The 24,501-nt window shown below is 49.5% G+C and overlaps 1 protein-coding gene and 1 long non-coding RNA gene across 2 annotated transcripts in view; one reads left to right on the top strand and one right to left on the bottom strand.

The window, feature by feature from the left end:
* Window positions 1–19,572, top strand: part of LRFN2 (leucine rich repeat and fibronectin type III domain containing 2) — a 390,172-nt gene extending 370,600 nt beyond the window's left edge. The window contains exon 7 of the mRNA XM_063632414.1: window positions 18,249–19,572. Coding sequence (XP_063488484.1) covers window positions 18,249–19,218 — 970 coding nt within the window. The 3' untranslated portion in view covers window positions 19,219–19,572. The remainder of the gene's footprint in view (window positions 1–18,248) is intronic.
* Window positions 1,303–16,119, bottom strand: LOC134735706 (uncharacterized). The gene is made up of 4 exons (XR_010119088.1): window positions 16,007–16,119; window positions 2,121–2,223; window positions 1,947–2,038; window positions 1,303–1,754 (listed from the first exon to the last, which is right to left on the bottom strand). It is a non-coding gene; the product is annotated as an uncharacterized lncRNA (long non-coding RNA).
* Window positions 19,573–24,501: the final 4,929 nt, after the last annotated feature.

Below are 24,501 nucleotides of genomic sequence, written 5' to 3'. Positions count from 1 at the left end.
GCAGGGACGACTCCTCATCAGCCTCACTCCCATCTGCCACCCAGTGTGGCCTCTCCCCAGCTGGAGCAGGAGAGGGAGGAGAGTGAGCCAATTGCTGGGGCTTCAGACCCATGCACCTCAATAAACAGTGCTGGAGAGACTCCCAGAAAATTACAGATGAGATAAGTCTGTGATTTACTCACACGTGATTTATTTACATGATTACTTCCACACTGAGATGACAGGCCCATATGGCCATCCTCCAGGGACCCTGGTGTGCAATTAGTGGCTCTGTTCTGTGTTCATTGTCCCCATAGGTCCTGGCTGCTCCCAGACTTGGGGCAGGACAGAGGAAGGAGGATAATTACACTGCTGCTTTTAGTAATTCCCAGGCAAAATCAGGATGGTGCACCTCTAGGCCAGGCCAGCCCCACCTTAAAGCTCCTAGCTAATGAACAAATCCCATAGGAAGGCTACTCTGCCCATCTGGCAGAGACCCGAACCCCTACAACTACCCGTGCCCTCAGGTGGCTCATCTTCTGCCACCAGGAGGGATCCTGCTGTGAGGTGGGTGGAATGGATGGTGTTAGTCTCTAAGAGATGATAGAAAGATAAATAGACAGAAGATAGACAATAATAAAGCATGTGAGCATTCACTATATATATAAATGATTTCTTGAGTATATATTGTATGCCAGTGCTTGGCGTACATTACTTCTGATCCTCATATAACTCTGTAAATTGGGTTTGCAAACTGCTTTTACAAATAAGAAGACGAAAGCTACGGAAAGTTAAGTAAGGGAGTAAAGATATAGTTAATAAATTGTGGAGATGGGATTTGAGCCCAGAGCCCAGGTCACTTTGATGCTAACTCCTGTGTGCTTTCGGGATCAGGGACCTGCTGCTGCCCCTACTTCCACAGCCCCAGTATCCCATCCCCTTCCTCCTGCCTCCCCCGCGCTCCCATTACCCCTCTTCCAGTGATGTTCTTGTGAAATTCCAGAATGTTAAAAGCACAGAGAAAGAAAGTGAATTGCCCAAGGCTGAACAAGTCATGACAGAGTGGGAGTTAGAGCCTTGTCCTCCAGCCTGGACATGAGGATGGCTGGTGGGTGGCGATGGCTCTGCTCCCCCACCCTCCCTCCTGCTGACTCCAGGGTCGGGAGTGCATCAGGACCTTCCACTTGGCTGGACAGAGTGGGGCTTCCCAGCTGCCCACCTGAGACCTCCCGCTAGAGGTCATCACTCTCCCCACCCTTAATTAATTCCTTCCTGACCAGACTGCTTGTTAGAGACAGAGGCATCCAGGGAGAATCAGCAGAAACACAGCCCAGCGAAGTGCTGAGTGGGCTCCTCCTGAACGCTGGGTGGAAAGGGTAACTCTCCGTGGGGTGGGGTGAGGCAGCGGGCAGGATGATGCAGCAACTCAGCAGCCGGATGCCCAGCAAGTCTGTCACCAGGGGGTCTGCCTCCAGGCATGCAGCTTGGAGCAGCCCCCAAGGAAGTGTCAGTAAGTTTCTCGGTCACTCATTCATGCACGAGTGCTGGCTGTCCCCATTATAAAAAATGGACACCTCACATTTATAAATGCTTCACCACTTACATACTGCGTCCAAGTAGATGTGCATCTTAGGTTTTCCAGACGGTCCTTTGGGGGAGGTGGTAGTGTTCTCATTCCCGTTTGACAGATGAGGAGGCTGAGATTCAGAGAAGCAAAATCTCCTTGTTCAAGATTGCTCAGCTAGCAGATGGTGGGGCCAACATTTGAAACTGATCTTCAAATACCAAACGCAAACATCATCATGGCTGCTTTTTATTGCATAAACATACTCTCAGCAGCATACTCTGTACTGAACAAATATCACAGTACTTAATTTTCACAAAGACACCATGTGATTGCTGTTATGAACCCATTTTGCAAGTGAGAAAACTGTGAAGGTGAGGCTCAAACATGGGAAGTGACTCACCAGGCATGGCACAGTCGGTAAACCTTCTTCACTAGAGCACAAATTCACCCTGGGGGTCGATACAGGTTCTTTCTTATGATACAGCTTCTGATCTGACAGAGGGAGATGGTTATAATTGAAGGAAAAGGTGGGGCCCCAATGCCCTTCCATGAAATGACTGAGGGCTTCATTTACCCAGATTTGCTTTATTAAGGGTGCAATGGTTTGAATGCTTGTGTCCTCTTCGAGATTCATAGGTTAAAACCTAATCCCCGATGATAGGATGAAGAAGTGGAGCCTGTAAGGGGTGATAAAGTCATGAGGGCTTGTGGCTGCCAAGGGGGCTCTCTGTCTCTCTCTTGCCCTCCCACTGCTGCCATGTGAGGATACAGAAAGAAGGCTCTCATCAGACCAAATGCTGGCACCTTAATCTTGGGCTTCCAGCCTGCAGTTCTATGAGAAAATTTTATTGTTGTTTTTTGAAAATATAAATTATTCTGTGGTATCCTGTTAAGCAACACAAAGAAACTAAGACACAGGGTTACTGTTGACTTCACCATTGGCATTGAAACAAAACCCAGTGTTACCATTCCTTCATTTGTTGCCAGGCACCCCTAGCATTTAACACACTTTACCTCATTTAGTCCTGACTGTATTCCTACACAGTAGGTACTAGTGTTCCTATTTAACTGAGGCAGAGGGTAGGTAATCTGCCTAGGGTCACCCAGCGAGTCAGTGCCAGAGCAGGATTTGAACCCAGGCCCAGCTGCTGTGAACCACCATGCTGGATCAACCTCTTCCCAGGCATTTGATTCCTGCCAACTTCTGCTCTGGAGTTGCCCTACTCTTCACCCATTGGGGCACATGTAGAATAGCATCAGACGGCCAGGGGTTCTTTCTAGCCCTCCCCAAATGCTGTCTCCTTCCCCAGATCTAACAGGGCCACCCAAGCCCACTGACAACAGAACCAAGAAGCCCCTCCCGAGGGTGACTGCCACCCAGATGTTCATCAGCCTCCCTGAAGTGACTCATCTATTTCCAACAACCTCTCCTCTTCCTGCTGACCTGGTAGAATTGGCTTTGCAATATTTTTTGCCATTTTTTATTGTAAAATATACATAACATTTACCATTTTAACCACATCCGAGTGGACAGTTCACTGGCACTAAATACATCATATTGTTGTGTAGTCACCATCACCATCCATCTTAGAACTTTTTCATCATCCCAAACTAAAACTCTGTACTCATTAAATAAGAATTCCCTACTCCTCACTCCCCCCAGCACCCAGCAACCACCCTGCTACTTTCTGTCTCTATGAATTTGACTACTTGAGGTCTTTTATATAAGTGGAATCACACAAGACTCGCGCAAGTTGTAGCATGTACCAGAATTTCATATAAAACACTTCACAAATTTGCTGTCTTCTTTCTGCAGGGGCCATGCGGACCTCTGCATGGTTCCAGTTTTAGTGGAAGTGCTGCCAAAGAGAGCATACGATAGCATTTTCAAGGAGGCTGGTACTGGCTTTGCTCCGGGTGATGCCCCCATGAAATTATGGATCTGCCAACTGGGGTGAATGGTCCGATCAGGTTCATCATTAGGTGATGTTTACTTGGCATCTGCTGGCTGTTCTAGCGTGACTTGGGCACGTGACTGGTGGGGAATCTTCATTTTGCTCACGTCTGTGTTTATAACAAGGTATAATTGATCTGACACCTTCTGCATTTTTTCTGTAAGTGATGAGTTGTTGAACAAGCTCTTCTCAGCTCCTCCAGGAGATAAATGACAAGTAGCATCATTGTAGTCACTGTCGTTGTGGTACCAAATGGCCCAGGAAGGGAGCAGACATGTTTATTCCTATCGTACTTGATTTCTCACACTCACCACAGAAGGCTGGTGTTACTCTCCCATTTCACATGTGAGGAGACAGAGGTTCAGAGAGAGGAAAGTCACATGGTCTAGAGTCACACATCTGGTCGGGGGCAGAACTAGCCTTCAAAGAGAGATTTCTGTCTGAGTCCAAAGCCTACACTCTTTCCTCTAAGATATGCCAACCCAGTCCCTGGGGGCTGGAAGCTAAGGACAATTAAATACAGAGAAGACTTCTATATCTGTGGAGACCTGAATGAGGACACACACACATACACAGAATGAGAGAGAGACTGGCAGGCCTTACGTGGGCTCAAGAGCTTGCCTGGGTTGGCTGAGCCTGCAGTGGTGGGGACATTGTTTAAGCCATGTGGCTTAACAGCAGTCCTGGGAAAGCACAGGGCCTCTCCATTGACAGTCTGCTCAGTGTGACCACCAATGGGATGTGGCTTCTAGAGAATCCAGTGTACTTTCAGGGAGGGGGGTGGTGTCCACAAGAAGTGTGATGTCTGATTGGGACAACGTAGGATCTGACTACTCAGAACCCCCAAAGAGAAGGGCCCGAGACAAACTGACATGTGATCAGGTGTGGTCAGATGGGGCAGCCCGCCAGCAAACTAGAAACTGTGCTGTGAGGAAATGGTCGGAAGAAATGGAAATGTGAATTCTGGAGAAGTGAAAAGTCCAGGTGGGATGAGAGAGTGGCCTCACAATACGGGAAGCATCAACATGTCGAAAAGAAAGAAACAGGCTTGTTCTGGGCAGCCGTGGGGTTGCATTGAGCTGGTGGGAGGAAGTCGCAGTCTGTCAGACCATGGCCCCCATGAGTCACTCAGTTGTCCAGAGCTAGGATGACTGCCTGGCATGTCCTGGAAGTGTGTGAGCAGAGGGTGCTGACAGCCAGGTGGGCCTGCTATGGAGGCGCTGATGGGCAGGGTGGCTCTCAGGGCCCTTCTCAACCCGGAGTTCCTAGGATCTGTGCATGGTGAGGGCAGAGGAGAACTGGGAAGAGCCAGCAGACACCTTAGTTAGTCAGCAAGAGAAGTGCCTGGATCCGCGGGCAGGCTGGCCCCAGTGGCCTGCACCAAGACAGACTGCCAGACCTCAGATGGCTGACCTGCAGAGCTGGCTGTGCACGTGATCCAGGAGCCAGTATCCAGCCTCAGGCCTGGATTCACTTCTCTGTCCTCAGTCACAAACACTAGCACAAATTCAGTACTCACTAGGGACAAGGCACTGTTCAAATCGCAGAGATTCGCTCGTTTCATCCTCATAGCAAGCCTGTGACGGGGCTCTATCATCTGCTCCCTCTTACAGGGTGATTATGTGGCTTGCCCAAAGTCACACTGCTGGTCAGTGACAGCACCGGGGCTTGAACCCCATTGGTGCAGTGCCAGTGCCTGGATTCCCACCTCCTGGCTTTATCCCCTCCGTGAAGGAGCTCCACGGAGCAGGGCAAAGCTCCCTTCCTGACCTGTGTTGCCTCCACCAAACACTTGGGCTGAGACTTTCCCAAGTCCTTGCCTGGCAGCTGCATCCGCCATGTCTCCCAAGTCAGGGAGCAAACACAGGGCCTCCCAACGAGTGATCCTCACCTGTCACCAGGTAAGGCCTAACGCTGGGGAGATGAGCACAGAGGCAGCCTGCTGGGGCTCAGCTCTCTTTGGCCTAATTTCCTGTCATCGCTGCCATGGCTCAGCCAGGCCTTTACTGACGCTTCCTCCATGTGAATTCTGAACAAGACTCTCATGGGGGGTTGGGGGGGGACCCATCCTGCTGCAAGTGTTGAAGCCAAGATGCCTCCCTGCCAGCCCAGCCAGGGTCAGGCACTGCCCGAATCTCCCAGTTCCTAGTTTGTGTGAGGTTTGCCATCCACAAATCCCTGAGGCCTGGATTTCCACCATCAGAGAGGCATTTCCTTGGGGTTACGTGGGTTAAGCATGGCCCACTCCTTTATGTAACAGACCCTCATGCGGGGCTTACTCTGGCCAGGCACTGACTTAGGTACTTTATGAATCATGACTTCTTGAGTCCTCATAACAACCCTATAAGGCAGAGATTATGAATGCCCCATTTTACAGAAAGGGGATATTTCTAGGAAACAAACACAGAGAGATTAAGAAACTTGCCCAAGATACGGTATTACAGATGGTATGTGCAAAATCAGTACTGGAACCCCACAGTCTGGCTCCAGAGCCTCTGTGCATATCCACTGTTCCCTGCTGCCTCTTCAGCTTCTCTTGCTAATGGCAGGTATTCCGACGACATCTATCATTGTTATTGGATCTATGAGGGATTTTTCTTAATAGAAATGTGTCAGATGTGTAATGGGTAGCTTGAACACGAAAAGCAGAAAAGCAGGAACCAGAATATCGAAACGAAGGACTAGAGGAGGCCCAAAGACACAGGCTGGCTAAGGGCTGGCCCTATCTGAGGACTGTGGGGAAGGCGAGGCAGCTTTGCCAGTGGGGCCAAGCCTTGGGAAGGGGCTGGGGCACAGGCTGAGTATGGGAGGCAGAGAGAACACTCCAGGGGGCATATAAGCTTGAGCTAGGCCTGAGAGAATCCCAGAGAGGGCATGCCGAACCCAGAGGTCTTAGGAACCATGGAGAACTGGAAGAGTCATAAAGAAGGGATGAAGTTGTCCAGAGCCTCAGAGAGAACGGGGAGCTGCACAGAGGTCTGGATCAAAGCCTCCAAGACAAATTCATCCCTTGGTGTGAACTGCCCCAGAGCTGGGCAACATCACCTGGACTGGCCCACCTGTTTGGTGCATCAGGGCTCACATAGAAAATGACAGTGTTAATACCACTTGCTGGGTACATGGATAGGGCTGCATAGCATGTTCTAGAACAGCACCATCCAATAGCACTGCCTGTGTTGATGGAAATGTCATACAGTGGCACCGTCCAATCCAGTAGCCACTAGCCACGTGTGACTACTGAGCACTTGAAATCTGGGTGTTATGACTCAGAAACTAAATTTTTAATTCTAATCAATTATTATTAACTTGAAGTTAAATTTAAATGACCACATGCAGCTACTATATTGGGCAGTGCAGTGTAGAACATTCATTTCATTTACAAGTTCAACCAATGTTTTCAAGGGCCTATCCTGTGCCAAGTATCAGTCTAGGTGTTGGGAAAATATCAGTGAACAAAACAGGCAAAAAAAAAAAAAAACAACTTAAACAAACTCTGACCTCAGGGAGCTGACATTCTAGTACACAGAGAGAGAGAAAGACAATTAACAGTAATCATAATAAATCAACGATAGTGTCTGTTGGGCAATAAAAGTGCATTGGGGAAAAATGGAGTGGAGTAACAACCATGGGGAAGCCCCCAGTGTTGAAAAGGTGATCTGGGATGGCCTCGCTGAGAACGTGACATTGGAAAAGGGACCTGAAAGAGGCAAAGCAGCTAGCATATAAATAGCTGGAGGAAGAGCATCCAGGCAGAGGGAACAGCCAGTGCAAAAGTCCTGAGGCAGGAGCCCCCTTGGCAGATTTGAGAAGCAGCAGGGAGCCCAGGACGTAGAGTAAGAATGGGGAGTAGAAGGAGACAAAACCCAAGAGGTGAGGGGCAGATCGCCTGGGGCCTGTGAGCCATGTGAGGACTCTGACTACATGAGGTGGGCTTCACTGGGGACAGGAGCAGGGTTGAGCAGAGAAAGACAGGATGTGACCTGGGTTTTTACAGGATGCCTCTGACCACTTGCAGAGAAGAGGCTGGGGGATGGGAGCAAGGAAGGACACCCAGACCCAGAGGCCAACTCAACAGGGGCTGATGCCAACCCTGCCTGCTGTCTCAGGGGCTGTGGAAGTGGATGTCTGGGTATACTTGAGGGTTGAGGCAATGATTGGGGTGCTCTGACTCAGAGCCTCAAGCATATTGAAAGGAAAGTGGCCCCTTCACTCACTGAGAGGCTAAAGTAACTGCCAGTAAGGCAGGGGTGCCTCAGGGCATTTGTGGAAGCTCCATATTCTCAGGAGCCACAAGGGCAGAAGAGCAGGGACAGAGACCGGCCCCCAACCCGAGGCCTCTGGTCCCTGACCCCAACTGGAAGATCAGAGGCTTCTGATCCTGGGAGCCCTCACTGAGTCATACCAGCTCCATGATCGTCCGACTCTAAAGAGCAGACGTGTGCCTTCCCCCATTATCACTCAGGGCCTGGTGCTTAGGGAAGGCCAGCATTTGGCACTAGTCACCAGTACGGTCTACAGCTTGTACTGGTAATTCTGGTCATTCTAACTACTCTGATCTCTGGGCCAGAAACAGCAAATATGAGACAGGCTCCAGAGGACTCTGTCCCTCTGAGTTTAAACACAGCCTCAGAATCCTTAACATTAGCACCCAGCAGCCAATCTCAGAGTTGGAACACAAGAGTGAACATACCTGCAAGAACCTGGCTCCTATCTACTACCTTGGTGACTTCATTTCCTACTACACTCCCTTTCCATCTCTCTGTTCCAGCCTCACTGTCCTCCTCACTGTTTCTACCTCAAGGCCTTTGCACTGGCACCTCCTTCCTGCCTGGAAACTCTGCCCACGGATATCCACGTGGTTCCCTCACTTCCCTCAGACCTCCCAGGAGCATGTGTCCCGAAGTAGAGGGATTGCCCTCCTCATTCACTGGAGTCCCATTTCCGGCCCTAATTAGCGATGTGAGCCCAGGGCAGTTCAGTTAACCGCTGCCTCTAAAACAGGTAGCACAATTGTTAGATGTACTTCCCAGGGTTATCATGAACGTGAATTGAGGAAATGTGAAAGTGCTGGGTTCAATCTTGGCTGAGCACAATCCTTCTCTCTGTGAGAGCTTAGTCAAGTCACTTAATGTCTTGGAGCCTCGATTTTCTCATCCACAATGATAATAAGACTAGTACCTCCCTCACAGGATTCCCCAAGGTTAAATTAACTAATACATGGAAAATATTCAGAACAGTGTTTGACAGAGTAAGTGCTCAATAAATGTTAGCTATCATTGTAAAGTAATGCATGTTATTTTTTTCTTTTTAAATTGCTGGCAAACAGTTGGCCCGACTCCAAGACTTCCCTCCTGCTAAATCCTGATTCTGCTCAATTCAATTCAGTGTAATACAGCATAGGGAAGATCGTGCTCTGTGGCCTGGCAGACCTGGCTCAGCCACTTTCCAGCTGTGTGAGCTTGAGCAGGGGTTCTATCTGCCCGAGCCTTAGTTTCTTCATCTGTGATATGGGGATAATTATTCGTACCTCATACAGTCAGCATGCAGAATTAAAGAGACTCTGCCTGTCAAGTTCCTGGCACATAGCAAGTACTCAATAAATTGTACGCAGGATGGAACAACACTCATCTCCTCTACTCCCTTGCATCTCATGCATGAAAGCAAACGGGTCCCTTTGGGGCTCGCAAGAAGAGAGAGAATCTGGGAGTAAGGGCTGCTTGGCTTGGTTTAATGAGGCCATGTCATGTAGTCTGAGATCTCAAGGTTAACTAGAGAGGGTGGCAAGCCAGTGGTTCTGTGAAGAGCCAGTAATGAGGACACAGAGAGCCAGGGGTGGAGTAGGGGAAGCCTGATGTGGCCCTTCCAAATTAGTGCTGAGGCTCAACAGGCAGCCATGGTGCATCACTGATGGAAGGAGGAGAGGACAGAGCACCTAGAAAGGCATGGTGCTAGGGGAGCAGAGGGGAAGCTGGAGGCTGGAGGAATTATGCAGATACAAGAGATGGTATTTGTTGACAACTCCAGGAAGGCAAGGATTTCTTGTATAGACACCAGCACCAATGTCTTCCTCTTACACAAACACACATTCACCCTGTCTCTCACATGCATACCTAGTAAATAGCAAATTCTTCAGGCTCACTTCATCTTACCTGTGGGTGTCTGTTAGTCAGGGGAGGCAACTGCTCTTGCAAATAATTGCCATAATGTAAAGGCTCAAGCAGAATCAAATTTGATTTCTCACTTTCCTAACAGTCCAGAGCGGTGTGCCAGGTTATCAGGAGACCTTCCTCATGGGAGACTTAGGTACCTGGTATGTACCTCCCTCCAGGCCTTGTCATCCCGCCCAAGGGTCCAGCTGGCAGAAGGAAAGGGGAGTGTGGGGAAGGCATCCGAGCTACTGAAGGCCTGGCCCAGAGATGGCACAGATCATCTGGCACAGATGACATCCTCCACGTCCCCTTAGCCAGAAAGGGTCACATGGGCATACTAGCTGCAAGGGAGCCTGGAGAGTGTAGCCTAGACTGGAAGCCACAAGAGAGGGGGAGAGTGGGGTTTGGTAGTCAGCCCACAGGCTCTTCCTGGAGGCCAAGGCCCAGGTGGAAAATCCCACTCCATTCCCATTCCTATTCCTGAGGCCCAAATGCCTTTTCTGGGGGGTAAACTCTGTTCCATTAGAAAAGAGGAGGCTCAGCCAATAGAGAGAGGTCACACAGGAAGTCACCTCAGAAGTTTCAGAGGACGTGGGAGCCTCTGGGGGAAGTGGGGTTAGGGGGTTGGTTGAAAAAGGGGCAGAACAATGACTAACATTGCCTGGGACCAGGACCCCTTATTGCCACATACATGTAAACTCCTACACTCTGGCACACCCTCACAAATACCCATACATTCAGCTGACAAATGATACTTCTTAGACACACATCTTCTCACACACAGGCATATACACACAATCACATACCCCAAACACATATGTATATGCACATCCATGAAAGGTTTTCAGGAGCCCTTGCAGTAAGCTTCAAGGATATAGAAAAATACCTCTCCAGGCTGGGTGTGGTGGCTCACGCCTGTAATCCCGGCACTTTAGGAGGCCAAGGCGGGTAGATGACTTGAGGTCAGGAGTTCGAGACCAGCCTGGCCAACATGGCAAAACCCCATCTCTACTAAAAATACAAAAATTAGCCAGGTATGGTGGTGCATGCCTGTAATCTCAGCTACTCGGGAGGCTGAGGCGGGAGAATTGCTTGAGCCTGGGAGGTGGAAGTTGCAGTGATCCAAGATCATGCCATTGCACTCCAGTCTGGGTGACAGATTAAGACTCTGTCTCAAAAAAAAAAAAAAAAAAAAGGAAAAATGCCTCTCCAGAAATATGTCCTCAGAACCAGCCAGTGTCTGAGAGTCACCATTAACTAGCCCTTGAATATTAGATAAGAATCCCTCACATACATTTAGGCCCTAACATTTTGCCAAGCAATCTTGCCCTCACTGCCTAACCATAGGGCAAATATTTACTCAGCACTGACTCTAGGCCAGACATCATGATCGGCAGTAGAAATACAAAGAGGAATAAGACACAGTTCCAGTCCTCAAGGGAAAGGTGTACATGAACCACCCCCAGGGCTTTAACAGGGGACTGTAAGAGGGGTTGTGGGAGGAGAGAGAGAAGAGAGAGCTCCGGTGAGGTCAGAGGTAATTTATGAGTCAGGCCTTAAAAGATGAGGTCACCCGGTGGAGAAAGATATGATGCTAAGGAAGAGGGACCACTGTGTGCAATGGGATCAAGTTGGCTTACTGGGGGAGTGATGAGTGATTCCGAGAGGCTGGTAACTTATTTCCTAAAGCTGGAGTTTCATTAGATACAGCCAAGGTGTGCTGCGGCTGACATGAAGTGATAATCATCTTTTCCCAAAGTGCAGGGATATAAGTTAATAAATAGAATGTTCTCAACAATGTAAAGGTTATCTCCTTGTGTCATTCAGGATTCAGTCAGAAATAAAAGAACATTTTAGGTCTTTTGAAAAAGGGAATTCAGGCCGGGCACCGTGGCTCACGCCTGTAATCCCAGCACTTTGGGAGGCCAAGGCGGGCGGACTGCCTGAGCTCAGAAGTTCGAGACCACCCTGGGCAACATGGTGAAACCCCGTGTCTACTCAAATACAAAAAATTAGCCAGCCTTGGTGGCATGCGCCTGTAGTCCCAGCTACTCGGGAGGCTGAAGCACAAGAATCACTTGACCCCCCGAGGCGGAATTTGCAGTAAGCCGAGAGATCGCACCACTGTACTTCAGCTTGGGCTACAGAGTGAGACTCTGTCTCGAAAAAAAAAAAGAGAGAGAGAGAGAATTCAGTACAGGGTTTGGATTGCAGGGGTGATGGAGCTGCTCAGAGGTCAACAACAGGTGGGGGCAGTGAGCATGGGAGCAGTGGGTGGGGGGGCAGGACAGTGAGGCGCCATAGAGATTAGCAACAGCTGGGAGCCACTGCCACCCACCCATCCCCATCCAAGGCTGGAAGGACACAGGAGGAGATGGCATGACCAGTGATTAAGATCCTAATGTGTCTAGCAGGAGCTGGAACCCTGGCAGCTGGAATCAGAGGAGATTCAGAGTCTGACAGGGTGAAACCACTTGGAGATGAAAAAATAGAAGAGATACCTGGCTTCTCTCCTTTTCCGCTCCTCCAGTCTCTCTCCAGTGCCTCCACTGGCCAACTCCACCTGGCAGCCTGAGGGCTCAGAAACCTGGGAACAGGCAAGGGAGCCTGGGAAATGTAGTTCCCCACAGGCAGAGGCAAGCAGGTGAAAGGTGGAGAACAGATTCGAGAGCCCGCAGTAGAATCACAGTATGTGCCTGTGATTTTGTAGACCTCTGGTATCAGCTGTAGATTTGTGTGCTAGTGTTAAGCTGAATGAACAATGCCAAAATAATATCAACAGAAAAAGAAAGAAAAAGAACAACAATCCAGAGGCAGCCACTTAGGCTTGTTTTGTGTTTCCTGGGCAAGTGCTTGGGGTTGCAGTTTCCAATTGTCTTTTAGAGTGTGTGAGCTTAATTAAATTTAATGCATTGGAGCAGCTTAACTTAAAATAGCAATTCATGTTTTCTGCTAACAGAGATGTTGGTAGTTTACATGATCGGAAGAAATCTCTCAGGATTTCAGGGACGTGTTTTTCACCGAGAGGCCCATGACTGACCTGATGGTTGAGCCATTTATTGTCTATTGTCCCTCGGGATCCACTCTCCTCTCCTCCGCCTTGCCCTGCACTCTGGAAGCCTGACCTGCATGTGCCCGTGAACTCTGGCTTTCGGTTTGGTTCAGCCATGCAGAACAGCAGCAGAAGGTTGGCGGCAGAGAAGAGTGAGGTCCGGCTACTTCTTTGTCTGGTGCCCACCCTGTAAGGTTGCCTCTGGCAGCTGCTGTTTCTCAACCAAATTCTCTAAACCAATGTGCCTCAGTGGAGGGTGACTTTGCCCCCAGAGGACATTGGGCAATGCTTGGAGACATTTTAGCTTGTCACACTGTGGGTGTGTTCTGGCATCTGGTGGGTGGAGCCCAGGGGTGTCCTGGGATTGTCCTCCTACGATGATGCAGACGACAGCCCCACACAGCCAAGACATAGTCAGCCAGAGTGTCAACAGTGGCGAGGCTGAGAAAGCCTGCACTAGCCCAGGGCTCCTAAAGCTATTCATTGTGAAGGAGCAGCTTCGATTTTCCCCACTCTGTTGCAGGCCAGTCCTTTTGTAAGACTAGAACTAAGTTATCAGAAATAATCATCACGCACTTGAATGTGACAATCAATGCCAAATTGCTGTAAAGCCTTAATTCTTACTCTTGACTTCTGTAGTGTCTGATCATGGAACAGGAACAAACGGTCCATGGGCCGGCATCCATCTCTGAGCCACACTACAAGCAGCATTGGCCTACATGCTTCTCTCTCCTGGGGGTGAGGCAGACATAACACCTCGGCTCTTGGCTGCTATTAGCTCTGGGTTCTTGCACATTCCCTTGTGATCCCCCATACCCTCTTGCCTCTTTACAATTAGTCCCTTGATAAATAAGGTCTTTAATTATCCTTCTAGGGAAGTGCCATCTGCCCGTTCAGGGCCCGGCTGATTCTGCAGTGTTTTCCTACCTGGGCAAGTTTTTAAGAATGTGGGCAGCGTCAGAGGCTGTGTGGGTAGAAGGACAACAATGTGACAGCAGCCTGGTTTGGGAGCCCAGCTAAGGAGCTTGCACTGTCTCTCGTAGACCATAGTCAGTACTTGAAACATCTCAGTGGGCAGGTGACACAGCCAGAGTCATGTTTTAGTTGGAGCACTAGAGATAGTGTGGTGCTGAGAATGCACTTTCAGGGAGCAAAATTTGGGGCAGAGAGCCTGACTGGAGGCTGCTGAGTCCATCCCGACCAGAAATGGAGAGGCCTAAGCTAACACTGCATGTGGAGTTGGAAGGCAGAGGGTGTTCAGAAGGTAGAATCTACTAGCCAGAGTGATGAGTTGTGAGCAGGAGTGAAGCAGGAAATCCAGGCTCCCCAGATATAGCTTGGAGGATCAGTAGATGGTTTTGTAGGGTTGGATGATGAGGTGGACAGGGGGACACAGGTCAGAGATGAATTCTATATCTTTCACTAGAGTGCCCATTTGACGTGGCTTTCTCATGCAATTTGTCTGTTGGCTACCTGGAGGCAGAAGTGGTCTTGCTTTTAAGAAGTGTGGGCTCTGGGACCCAGTGGACCTGATCTGATCTCAGCCCCATCATTCCCCCAAGGGAAAGTTCAAACTGTTTAGCTTCCTCCTTCTCTAAATGGGAATAACTTCCTCAGAGGGTTGTCAGGAGATTAAATGAGATAATGCGTGTAAACTTGCCAGCACAAGTAAGTGCTAGGCAAATACTGGTTATTATTGTTATTAGAAAAGGCAAACTTGACCTTGCCAGCCAGGGCTGTTTTGAGTTAGCTGGCTCTGGCTCTCCTTATGTCACCCCAACTCATCCTACTGCCAACACACACACACACACACACACACACACACACACACACACACACACACACACACAGCAGAGGAATCAGGAGCCGCCTTCCGCCTTTCTGCTCTTCATCCTAGCAGGCTTTTCCTGCTGGCCTTGTTTCTGATGGGCCAGTTACAGTGCAAAACTGTTCCAGACCTGACCCTTCATCCAGATTTCAGTGGCCCGCCAAGAATCATCCTGGCCTTGTTACACCTCCATCAGCAGCACAGCCCAACAGCAGCTTCATCACATTAGGATGTGGCTTCATCACATTATGATTTTCCTTGGGTTGGGGAGCAAAGGGGAGTTGGGGAGACCAGGCAGGGTTCCACACAAAGTTGCCCAGGAAGGGCAGGAAGATGGGGCAGTGTCTGAGAGGCAGCATGGCCCAGGGGTCAGGTGCGGAGGCCCTGGAGCCAAACTGCCTGATTTGAATCCCAGCTCTGCCAACTTACTAGCTGGGCCTCCTTGAGCACATAGCTTAACCTTTCTGTGCCTCAGTTTCTTATCTGTTAAGTGGAAATGAGAATAACAATAATAGCCTCCCAACAATGTTAGGGAGTATTAAATGAGTCTTAATCCCCTTAAATGTCTCGCAATAGTGCCTGGCACAGAGTAAGCTCTCGTGTTAGCTGTTCGTATTTTGTTGCTATTAGTAATAGTACTAATAGTACTAGTGTGGTCTGCTTCCCAGGAGAAGGTGGCTAAATATTGAGAAGGTTTCTGGGCTCGTGGCACATCTTTGGTGTCCTGGGGTGGCTGTGTTCAATGCAGTCATGAATGTAGAAACCTATGTTACACAACAGGTATTCAGTAAACAAGGGTGTCCATCCACCTCTCCAGTGGACATGCTCTTATATCACTGTGACCCAGCGAAATGGTGGAATGCTGTGTTCAGAGCAGACTGGAGGTGGCTTCCCTGGGATTTAATCCCAGCTCTGCCATGTTATCTTTGCTTAGCACTTCTGCACCTCTGTTTCCCCATCTGAAAAATCCGAATTATGATGGCAGCTGTGTTGGGGAGTTGCTGGAGGCCTAAGTGAGTTGGCATAGGGCACTTAAAACAGAGCATGGCACACAGTTCCCAGCTGGTGTCTGCTCTTGCTGCCGTCACTGTTCTGGGTGTGCTCTTAGCTCCTGCCTTCTCAACTTACATCATTAGCCCTTAGGGGAAAGGAACGAGGCCCTGGAGGACTCAAGTGTCCCCTGCAGCGTTGGCCACACAGGGCTCCTTAGGCTCTGCCCAGCAGATGGCCCAGCAGGCTGGGCAGCCTGTCAGTAGAGGAGCATGAGTCACAGCAGGCTCTAAGCTGCTCCAGGGATGAAGGTGGTTGACCAGCCACAGGCCAGGGTGAACTTTTCACTGAAATGAGGAAAAATGCTTCCATGTCTGTCACACAGTGAGAAACAAGCCCAGACCGTGGACCCAGAAGCTAGTGTTAAAGGTCTCAACTGCTGCATACTAGCAGTCCCAGCTGTGTGACCTCAGGCAGATCACTTACCCTCTCTGAGTCTCGGCCATTTCTTCTCTGTGAGATGGGAGTACTGATCACTGTCTTTATAAGACTGTCATGATGCCCAGGTGAAACTGGCTCTGAACCCCTCTGGCCTCTTCTGCCCCAAACACTGTGCTAGGGGTGGGGCTGTGTATTAGTCCATTTTCACACTGCTGATAAAGACATACATGAGACTGGATAATTTACAGAAAAAAAAAAGGAAAAGAAAAAGGTTAAATGGACTCACAGTTCCACATGGCTGGGGAGGCCTCACAATCATGGCAAAAGGTGAAAGGCACGTCTCACCTGGTGGCAGACAAAAGAAGAGAGCTTGTGCAGGGAAACTCGTCTTTATAAAACCATCAGATCTCATGAGATTTGTTCACTGTCATGAGAATAGCATGGGAAAGACCCGCCCTCATGATTTAATCACCTCCCACCAGGTCCCTCCCACAACACGTGTGAATTGTAGGAGCTACAATTCAAGATGAGATTTGGGTGGGGACACAGCCAAACCATATCAGGTGGGCTTTGGGGGCTCAATTTCCTCCAGTGTGGCTTCCCCAGCAAAAGAGCAGGTGGGCAGGTGAGGAGGGAGGCAGCAGCCACCAGGGTTGCCCACTGACTGGATGTCAATATCTGCCTGTCAGTTCCAGTCCTCTGTGCATGGATCCCAGGTGGAAGTTTTCAGGCTTCAGTATTTCATATTTGAGATCTTAATTAAGTTGCCCAGCTCCAGGTTTGAGGGGTTGATGGGAGCTTATAGAGAGAGCCCTTTCATTCTCAAGTAGTAGGGAATAGGAGAATGGGAGTGGAGGAACTACCAAGAAAGCTACACAGTGGTACCTTCAGGCCTGGGTATTTCTTCGGGAGTGTTTATGGAAGTGATACAGGCATCATCTCTGGAATCAGCAGAAGGCATGATACCTCAACAAGGGTCTTGGAGTTCAGGGTGTGCATCCAGGCTTAACCAGCTCACAAGGGTCTAGAGTTCAGGGTGAGGAGGTCCAGGCAGGAGAGGACCAGCCACAATGTGGGGAGAGTGCTTCCCCATCAGACTCTCCCCTAAGGTGGAAGGAGCAGTTAAAGTCTTCTACTAAAGAAACTCTTCCCCTAGGTTTCTTGGCTGAGCCTGGCCTACTACAACTAGGACCAAGGAATCATCCCTTTCCTCTGGGATGCAGAAGTGCCTCCCAGTTCTTAACACTGCACTGTCCCTCCACCCTAAGCAGCAGGCCCCCTTCTCCTGCATCCAGTCCTCTTCTGCTTAGACCCCCTCTCCCTCAGTCTGCAGCAGCGAACGCTCTCCCTCCTGAGTCATGGGAAAGCCCTTTGGAGGTGAGGGTGGTGCTGGCCTCTCCAGGCAGGACCTTGTCTCTGACACAGCACAGCACCTGGTCCAGAAAGAAGGCTCAGAAAGTGTTGATGGGGATCCCCATGAATCTCAGAGGTCACATGAGGGCTGCAGCAAGCCTCGGGGTGGGCTGGCACAGAGTCAGGGCTGACCTGACTCTCACCCTGCCCTTCCCAGAGACGGGGGGAATACTTGTAGCAGGTATGAGGGAGGGGGTAGAGGGTGTCCCTTTGTATAATTTCTGCTTCTTCACACTTTAACCTCTCTGCCTCTCTGTCTCTCCCTCTGCCTGTCCCTGTGTGTCCTCTCAACTCTGCTTGAGTCTCTCCACCTCCTCCTCTTTCCCTCCACCTCTAAATGCCTCCCCTTTTCTCTGCTTTCAACTATCCCCTTTCTCATTCCCTTCATCTTCATACTCATTGTGTTTTTGTGTTTTTGTTTCCATATATCTGGATTTTCTCTCACCTGGTCTCTGACACATCCTCGGTCTCTGACACATCCTCTGTCTATACCTCTCCCTGATGCTCAATCCCTGAATCTCCCTCTGTCACCTTCCTTTCCACCCTAACCTGTCCCTTGGTTCCCTTGCCTGGGCCTCCCTCCTCACATCTCTTTCTTCTCTATTCCCTGTGCCCTATTCCTGTCGCCTGCCTGCCCCTGCCCCTCCCTCCTCCCCTCTCCTCTGTCTCTCCATCTCTCTCCTTCTATGTCTCTTCACTCCTCTGTCCCTTTCTTTCCCTCTGCCCCATTCTCTCTGTGTCCCCGTGTCTGTCTTGGCCTCCCTCCCCTCCCCCTCCTCATCTCTGTCGCTCTGTTTCTACCTCTGTCCACTCCCCATCACCCTGTCCTTCCACCCCACCACCCCTCACTATTTCTGTCCACCTCCCTTCCCAGGATGATCCCAGCCTCCAACAAGGCCTTCGTGGTCAACAACCTGGTGTCAGGGACTGGCTACGACTTGTGTGTGCTGGCCATGTGGGATGACACAGCCACGACACTCACGGCCACCAACATCGTGGGCTGCGCCCAGTTCTTCACCAAGGCTGACTACCCGCAGTGCCAGTCCATGCACAGCCAGATCCTGGGTGGCACCATGATCCTGGTCATCGGGGGCATCATTGTGGCCACGCTGCTGGTCTTCATCGTCATCCTCATGGTGCGCTACAAGGTCTGCAACCACGAGGCCCCCAGCAAGATGGCAGCGGCCGTGAGCAATGTGTACTCGCAGACCAACGGCGCCCAGCCACCGCCTCCAAGCAGCGCACCCACCGGGGCCCCGCCGCAGGGCCCGCCCAAGGTGGTGGTGCGCAACGAGCTCCTGGACTTCACCGCCAGCCTGGCCCGCGCCAGTGACTCCTCTTCCTCCAGCTCCCTGGGCAGTGGGGAGGCTGCGGGGCTGGGACGGGCCCCCTGGAGGCTCCCACCCTCCGCCCCGCGCCCCAAGCCCAGCCTTGACCGCCTGATGGGGGCCTTCGCCTCCCTGGACCTCAAGAGTCAGAGAAAGGAGGAGCTGCTGGACTCTAGGACTCCAGCCGGGAGAGGGGCTGGGACGTCGGCCCGGGGCCACCACTCGGACCGAGAGCCGCTGCTGGGACCCCCGGCGGCCCGGGCCAGGAGCCTGCTCCCCTTGCCCTTGGAGGGCAAGGCCAAACGCAGCCACTCCTTCGACATGGGGGACTTTGCGGCTGCGGCGGCGGGAGGGGTCGTGCCGGGCGGCTACAGTCCCCCACGGAGGGTCTCGAACATCTGGACGAAGCGCAGCCTCTCTGTCAACGGCATGCTCTTGCCCTTTGAGGAGAGTGACCTGGTGGGGGCCCGGGGGACTTTTGGCAGCTCCGAATGGGTGATGGAGAGCACGGTCTAGGTGGGGGTGGGCATGCTCCCTTTCCTGCGCGCAGGGTGGGAGAAGAAGGGGAAAGAATCTCACTGGCAAGTGTTTGTGGAGTCTCCATGGTGATGTTTACATCCAGGGACAGCTTCGTCTCCCTGTCAATGGCCTCGTGTCCCTCCCTACCCCCCAACACCCACATCACCTCCCCACCACCCGGCCGGGGTGTGCTCAGGGAATGTGGACTCGCTCAAATGCCGGACTGAGCCCTGAGTGTTTGGAAAGGCGAGACTCCGCCTTTCTAATCACAAATGTAGCCTACAAGCAAGCGGCTTTGGATTGCTTATGGGTCTAGTGTTGTTTTTATTTCTTAATTTTTTTTTTCCATTTCCCAGACTCCTCCTCTTCATTCACACGAATAATCGAGAGTTAATCGTACATATGAATGCCTGTTCCCAGCAGCCCTGGTAGTGGGTAATTGTTGCCAATTGACAAGAGGAGGGAATTATTCTGTTTCCACACTTGTTTGGGGGAAGCTTGTAGGGTTCCCTGCCTAGAGCTCTCATTACTCCCAACCACCCCCACACCTGACACCGGAAGGGGTGAGTGACTGACCCCTGATACCGGACCTAGTTTCCTTTGCTTCTCAAACATGACATGACACACCCATCACAGAAACTTGAGCCAGAAGAGTAACTTCCTGGGTTCTTACTTGTGGGGAGGGAGGAGGGCTTCATGCTGTAGGGCATAAGGGATCTTAACTTCTGGAGTTGCTTTGGGCTTGCTGCCACTCTTTCTGGGAAGCTGGCGTGGAAAGTCCCCCTTGAGCATATGGCAGGCCAGGAGGGCTTCTCTTAAGGAAAGCAGCGTGGGTGGCAGAAAGAGCAGTGGACTTGGAGTCCGAAGCTCTGTGTCTGGGCTTCACGGTCACATGAATAGCCAGCTGCATAACTGGGGAAAGACCCTTTTATCTGTCAGGACCTGAATTTCCTAATTTGCAAACATACTGGGATTGTACTACCAGCCCCTTTCCAGTTCTATGGGCCTATTAATTCTTCATGACTCTAGATGTAAGTTTTTTTTCTTAGTGACACCAGAAGCACAAGCTGGTTACAGCAGTCCCCCACCATTTTACTGGACACAGAGAATTCTAGAAGCCTTGGAGGGGAAATCCCCTTTTTAGAATCATAGGCTTTTGAAGCTTGGGGAGGTGTTTGCAATCATCCCATCTTTAACACTCCCTCTCCCTTCCAGAGAGCATAAAGGAATTGCCCAAGGTCACACAGTGAGCTTGTGACCAGGTCAGGGTAGGAGTCAAGGCCACCTGCCTCCTGGCAGTGGTATTTGGGATCCATGACCCTGTCTTCGCCCTGCCTAGGGCATTTCTGTGTCCAAAGGCTGTCCCATGTTTGTTCCTTAAGAAAGTGGCTCAGGGTGGGATAGAGGGATGCCTGCTCTTGGTTTCTTGAGGAGGGTCCATCCTTGGAAATTACAGGGTGGAATGGGAGGGGTGCATAGGCTCCTTTCCATCTAGGGATAGCCCCTCCCCACCAGACAGTGGCAAGAGAAGGGGAAGAGGAGATGTGTCCACGAAGAACCTGCTGTAGACAGATTGGAATGACTTTCCCCTGCATCCCTGTCCTGTGTCTACTCATCAGCAACTCACTACCTCTCCCTCAGTCTCTCCAACTCATTCTTTCCTCTCCCAACTCCTTCCATAGACCTCTATTTTATCTCTTTTGTTCTTCCTTCTTCCACTTGCCAACCACACAGCCCACAAAGCTTACAGGCAAGACCATTCTGAGCCAAAAAGTTCCAATGGCCTCAGACCTGGAGCTGAGCTGCTGGCCCCCAACCCCACTCTGGAACACACAAGGAGGGATTTGCAACTGTCTATGCAGAATTACCTTTGGCTCTAGTCCCAGAGCCTCCAAATCCCAGGCCTTTCTCCTTCCTCACTCTCCTCCCTCCCCTCTTTTCATTCTTCTTCTTTTTTTTTTTTCCTGTTACTCTCTGCCTTTCCCAGTCCCTTTCTGGTCCTGACAAGGTCATTAACAGACCAGGCCAGTCCCTCCTGAGACCTCAAGTTATAATAATTTTCCAGGCCAGTCCCAGGGCTGGAGCACATCCCTTCTATGGTCACAGAAGCACCCACAGAATTGGGTAACCTGAAAGGAAATATCTTCCATCCTTTCTCTTTTCCCTTCCTGTTTGTTCCTCTTCTCTTTTCTCCCTCCTCATCTTTCTCATTCATCCTTTCAAACTATAGCCATTGTGGAAGTGGTCTCAAAAACCAGCTTTCTTTTTTGCCTTTGGATTCAGACACACAGAGGGAAGGTGGTGAACAGTGGAAGGAACCAACTCACTGTCTATTCTCATCAGCAGTTCCGAATTCTGTCATGACATGATATGTACTTGCTCTTGTGTTTGTCATGTTTCTGACTTGGAGTTTTGGAAAGCAGCATCCCTGTGGTCAGAATATAAATGCCAATCTTCTCCTTTGCTAAAAAAAAAAATGTACAGTAAAATGTACAGTTTGAAAACAACCACTAACCACACTCCTTGGGCAGGAGAAAAAAGAACATTCTTATGTCTGTGAATGTCTGCTGTTCATTTCTCTGGAAACTCTGGGGTTTTCTAGACGGCTTTGAGGTGGCATTTTCTCTTGCACCTGTGTTTGTTACTGCCTGGTGGGAGGCTGCTTCTTTCCAAGTTCATGTAGAAGGTGGGGGAATCTTCTGAAATAATAGAGAATGGGATCATCTTCCCAGAGTGAAGAAAGGGAGAGAAATCTGAAGTGAAGCTTCAGGCTAAGAAAAGAACAGTCCATCCCCAGCTGTCCTGACTGTCCTACCTGAAACCTCCATTCTCTGATATACCAGCTCTACCTACTTTTTCCTGGACTCTGGTCACCACAGGGCCTGACTACTAGGGGCACGTGGGTATCTTCTACCCATTTTGGTTGAGCCCTGGATGGTATTTTTTTCAAAAGGGTATTTTACTGGGAAACCATGGGAGAACAAACCAAAACCCAAACCCAAGGTATAGAAACAAGCGTGCTTCTGGAACACAGCTTCCCAACCTTGTCTTTTCTAGTATCTAGATCAGCACTATCCAATAGAATAAAATGTAAGCCGCACTGTAATTTTAAATTTTCCAGTAGCCGTGTTGAATCAAATATAAAGAAACAGGTGGAATTAATTCTAATCTTATATTTTAACTCAATATATCCAAAATATTATTGTAACATGTAATCACTCAAATTATTAGTAAGTTATTTTATGGTATTTTTTGGTACAAAGTTTTAGAAATCTGGTTTGTATTTTACATGTATGGCATATATCAATTCAGATGAGCCCTCTTTAAAGTATTTTACATGTATGACACAGATCAATTCAGACTAGCCCTCTTTAAAGTACCTGAGAGCCATATGTGGCTAGTACTGGCCACTGTACCAGACAGTGCGACTCTAGACATACAATTGACTTGAAAGCACAGCTTCTAGAAGAGGAAGGAAACTGACACTTGTTGAGTACCCACAGCTTCCAGATACTGTGCTTGTTGCTTCACATATGTTTCTCACTGAATCATCACTAAAGACTTTTTAGGTAGATAGTATTATGCCCATATTATAAATGAAGGGACTGAAGCTCAGAGGGGTTAAGTAACTTGCCCAAGGTCACACAGTTAAGTCTGGCTGCAAAGCCTTAGTTCTTCCCATGACCTCACACTGCCTCCCCATCCTTTCTTCTTCCCGTCAACCTGTTATAGATTGTATTTTATACTGACTGAATGATTCACATCTGTAGCCTGATCAGAAAACCCTTGATTAGCCTAAGATCTGCCAGAAACCTCAGAGTGTTAACTCCAGTCAAGAGCACCTTGGTGAAGAGGTTCCTTCTGACCGTACACCGGCCTTTCTGGCCCTCCTTGCCTTGAAACACCTTCCCTCACCTGGCCAGGAAAATTCCTCATGATTCAGACTGCACTGCCCAGCCCACCCTGTGGTCACCCCTTCTCCCCTCTTGGTGACCTCTAGGAGGTCACTTGTTGAATGAGCCTTCCATCTCCAGTCTTGTCTGGGCTCCTCTGCCCCAGGAGCCTGTAACTTCTTCCCCCTAAGATAAAAAGCCTGACATCAGCTTGCTCCAGAGACAAAACCCATCTTCTCGCCTCCTTCTGTTTTAATACCCCTGTCCCTATCAGGTAAGATACCTACCCAGATCCTCTTTCCTGATATACAGAAGCCTCCAGCTCTTTGATCTTTTGCAGAGGTGAGATAGCTGATACAATATTTGCCTAGTTGATTATTAAGCTTTCTGGAAAAACAGTTTGACCCCTTTCCCCACGTTCTTGATAATGACATATCCCTCAGGTTTCCCTCAAGAGAATTTTTTGTTTTTTCATCATTACAGTGTTGAAATTCGAAAAGACCTCAGGAATACTTTTTTGTTAAGGGATATAATTGTCAGCCAGGTTAGGCAACAGCCACTGTCTCAGGTTTCCCCCTTCCCAAATGCAAAGTAACTTTTCTTTAAAAGTCTGTGAGTATTGATTTTTCATAAGTACAGCCTGAGTACTTCTGTATCTTCTGTTCTCAATGTGCCTGCAGTGAAGGTCTCAGGGCTTCAGCAAGCTAGATGGGGCTTCCTCTGTTCTTGCAACCATTGGGATTTCTGCAAACTGCTGCCAGAAAAATAAACAGACTTATTCAAAAGAAGAGACTACTGGCAGGCAGCACTCAAAACCTGAATGCACAGTTTTAAAGATCCCACCTAGATTATCAAACCCAGCCTTTCCATGTGATGCAGTTGGCAGCAAGAAGAATTTGTTGTGACAAGAAGGTTTCTCACAGGTAAATACCTGAGGTTTCTACCTTTGCGTAATAGAATCAGGCCCATCCAGGTTACTCCCCCAATATCTAAAAGGAACACTGTCACTTTCACAGTTTAAAAATATCTATTTGTGCTTTCAGCCCTTAAACCAAAGGTTGTAGCTTCCATCATCTCAATTAAGGTTCTGTACCTCACAGTCAGTCAATGTTTACAAGGCTCATGGTTTCCCTTCCCCGAAGCTTCTATTGGAGAGAAATTGGCATGTTTTCCCCAGACCAAAGAGAGAAGCTAGCTTTTACCTCTAAGTCTATCCTGTGACCCCTATAATAGCTATTTAGGAACTTCTGACAGGTTCAGTGATCTTTCCCCAAGTTCTCATTCTGTATAATGTGTGACATCTTTATTTTGCTCAACTATTCTGAGGAAGTAGGCCCAGATTACAGGCTCTTCCCTGGTTATTTTCCTATTATTGTTGAGATAATTG

The sequence above is a fragment of the Symphalangus syndactylus genome, chromosome 23, assembly GCF_028878055.3.
Source record: "Symphalangus syndactylus isolate Jambi chromosome 23, NHGRI_mSymSyn1-v2.1_pri, whole genome shotgun sequence".
Lineage (NCBI taxonomy): Eukaryota > Metazoa > Chordata > Mammalia > Primates > Hylobatidae > Symphalangus > Symphalangus syndactylus.
This window is presented reverse-complemented; position numbering and strand designations above follow the sequence as displayed.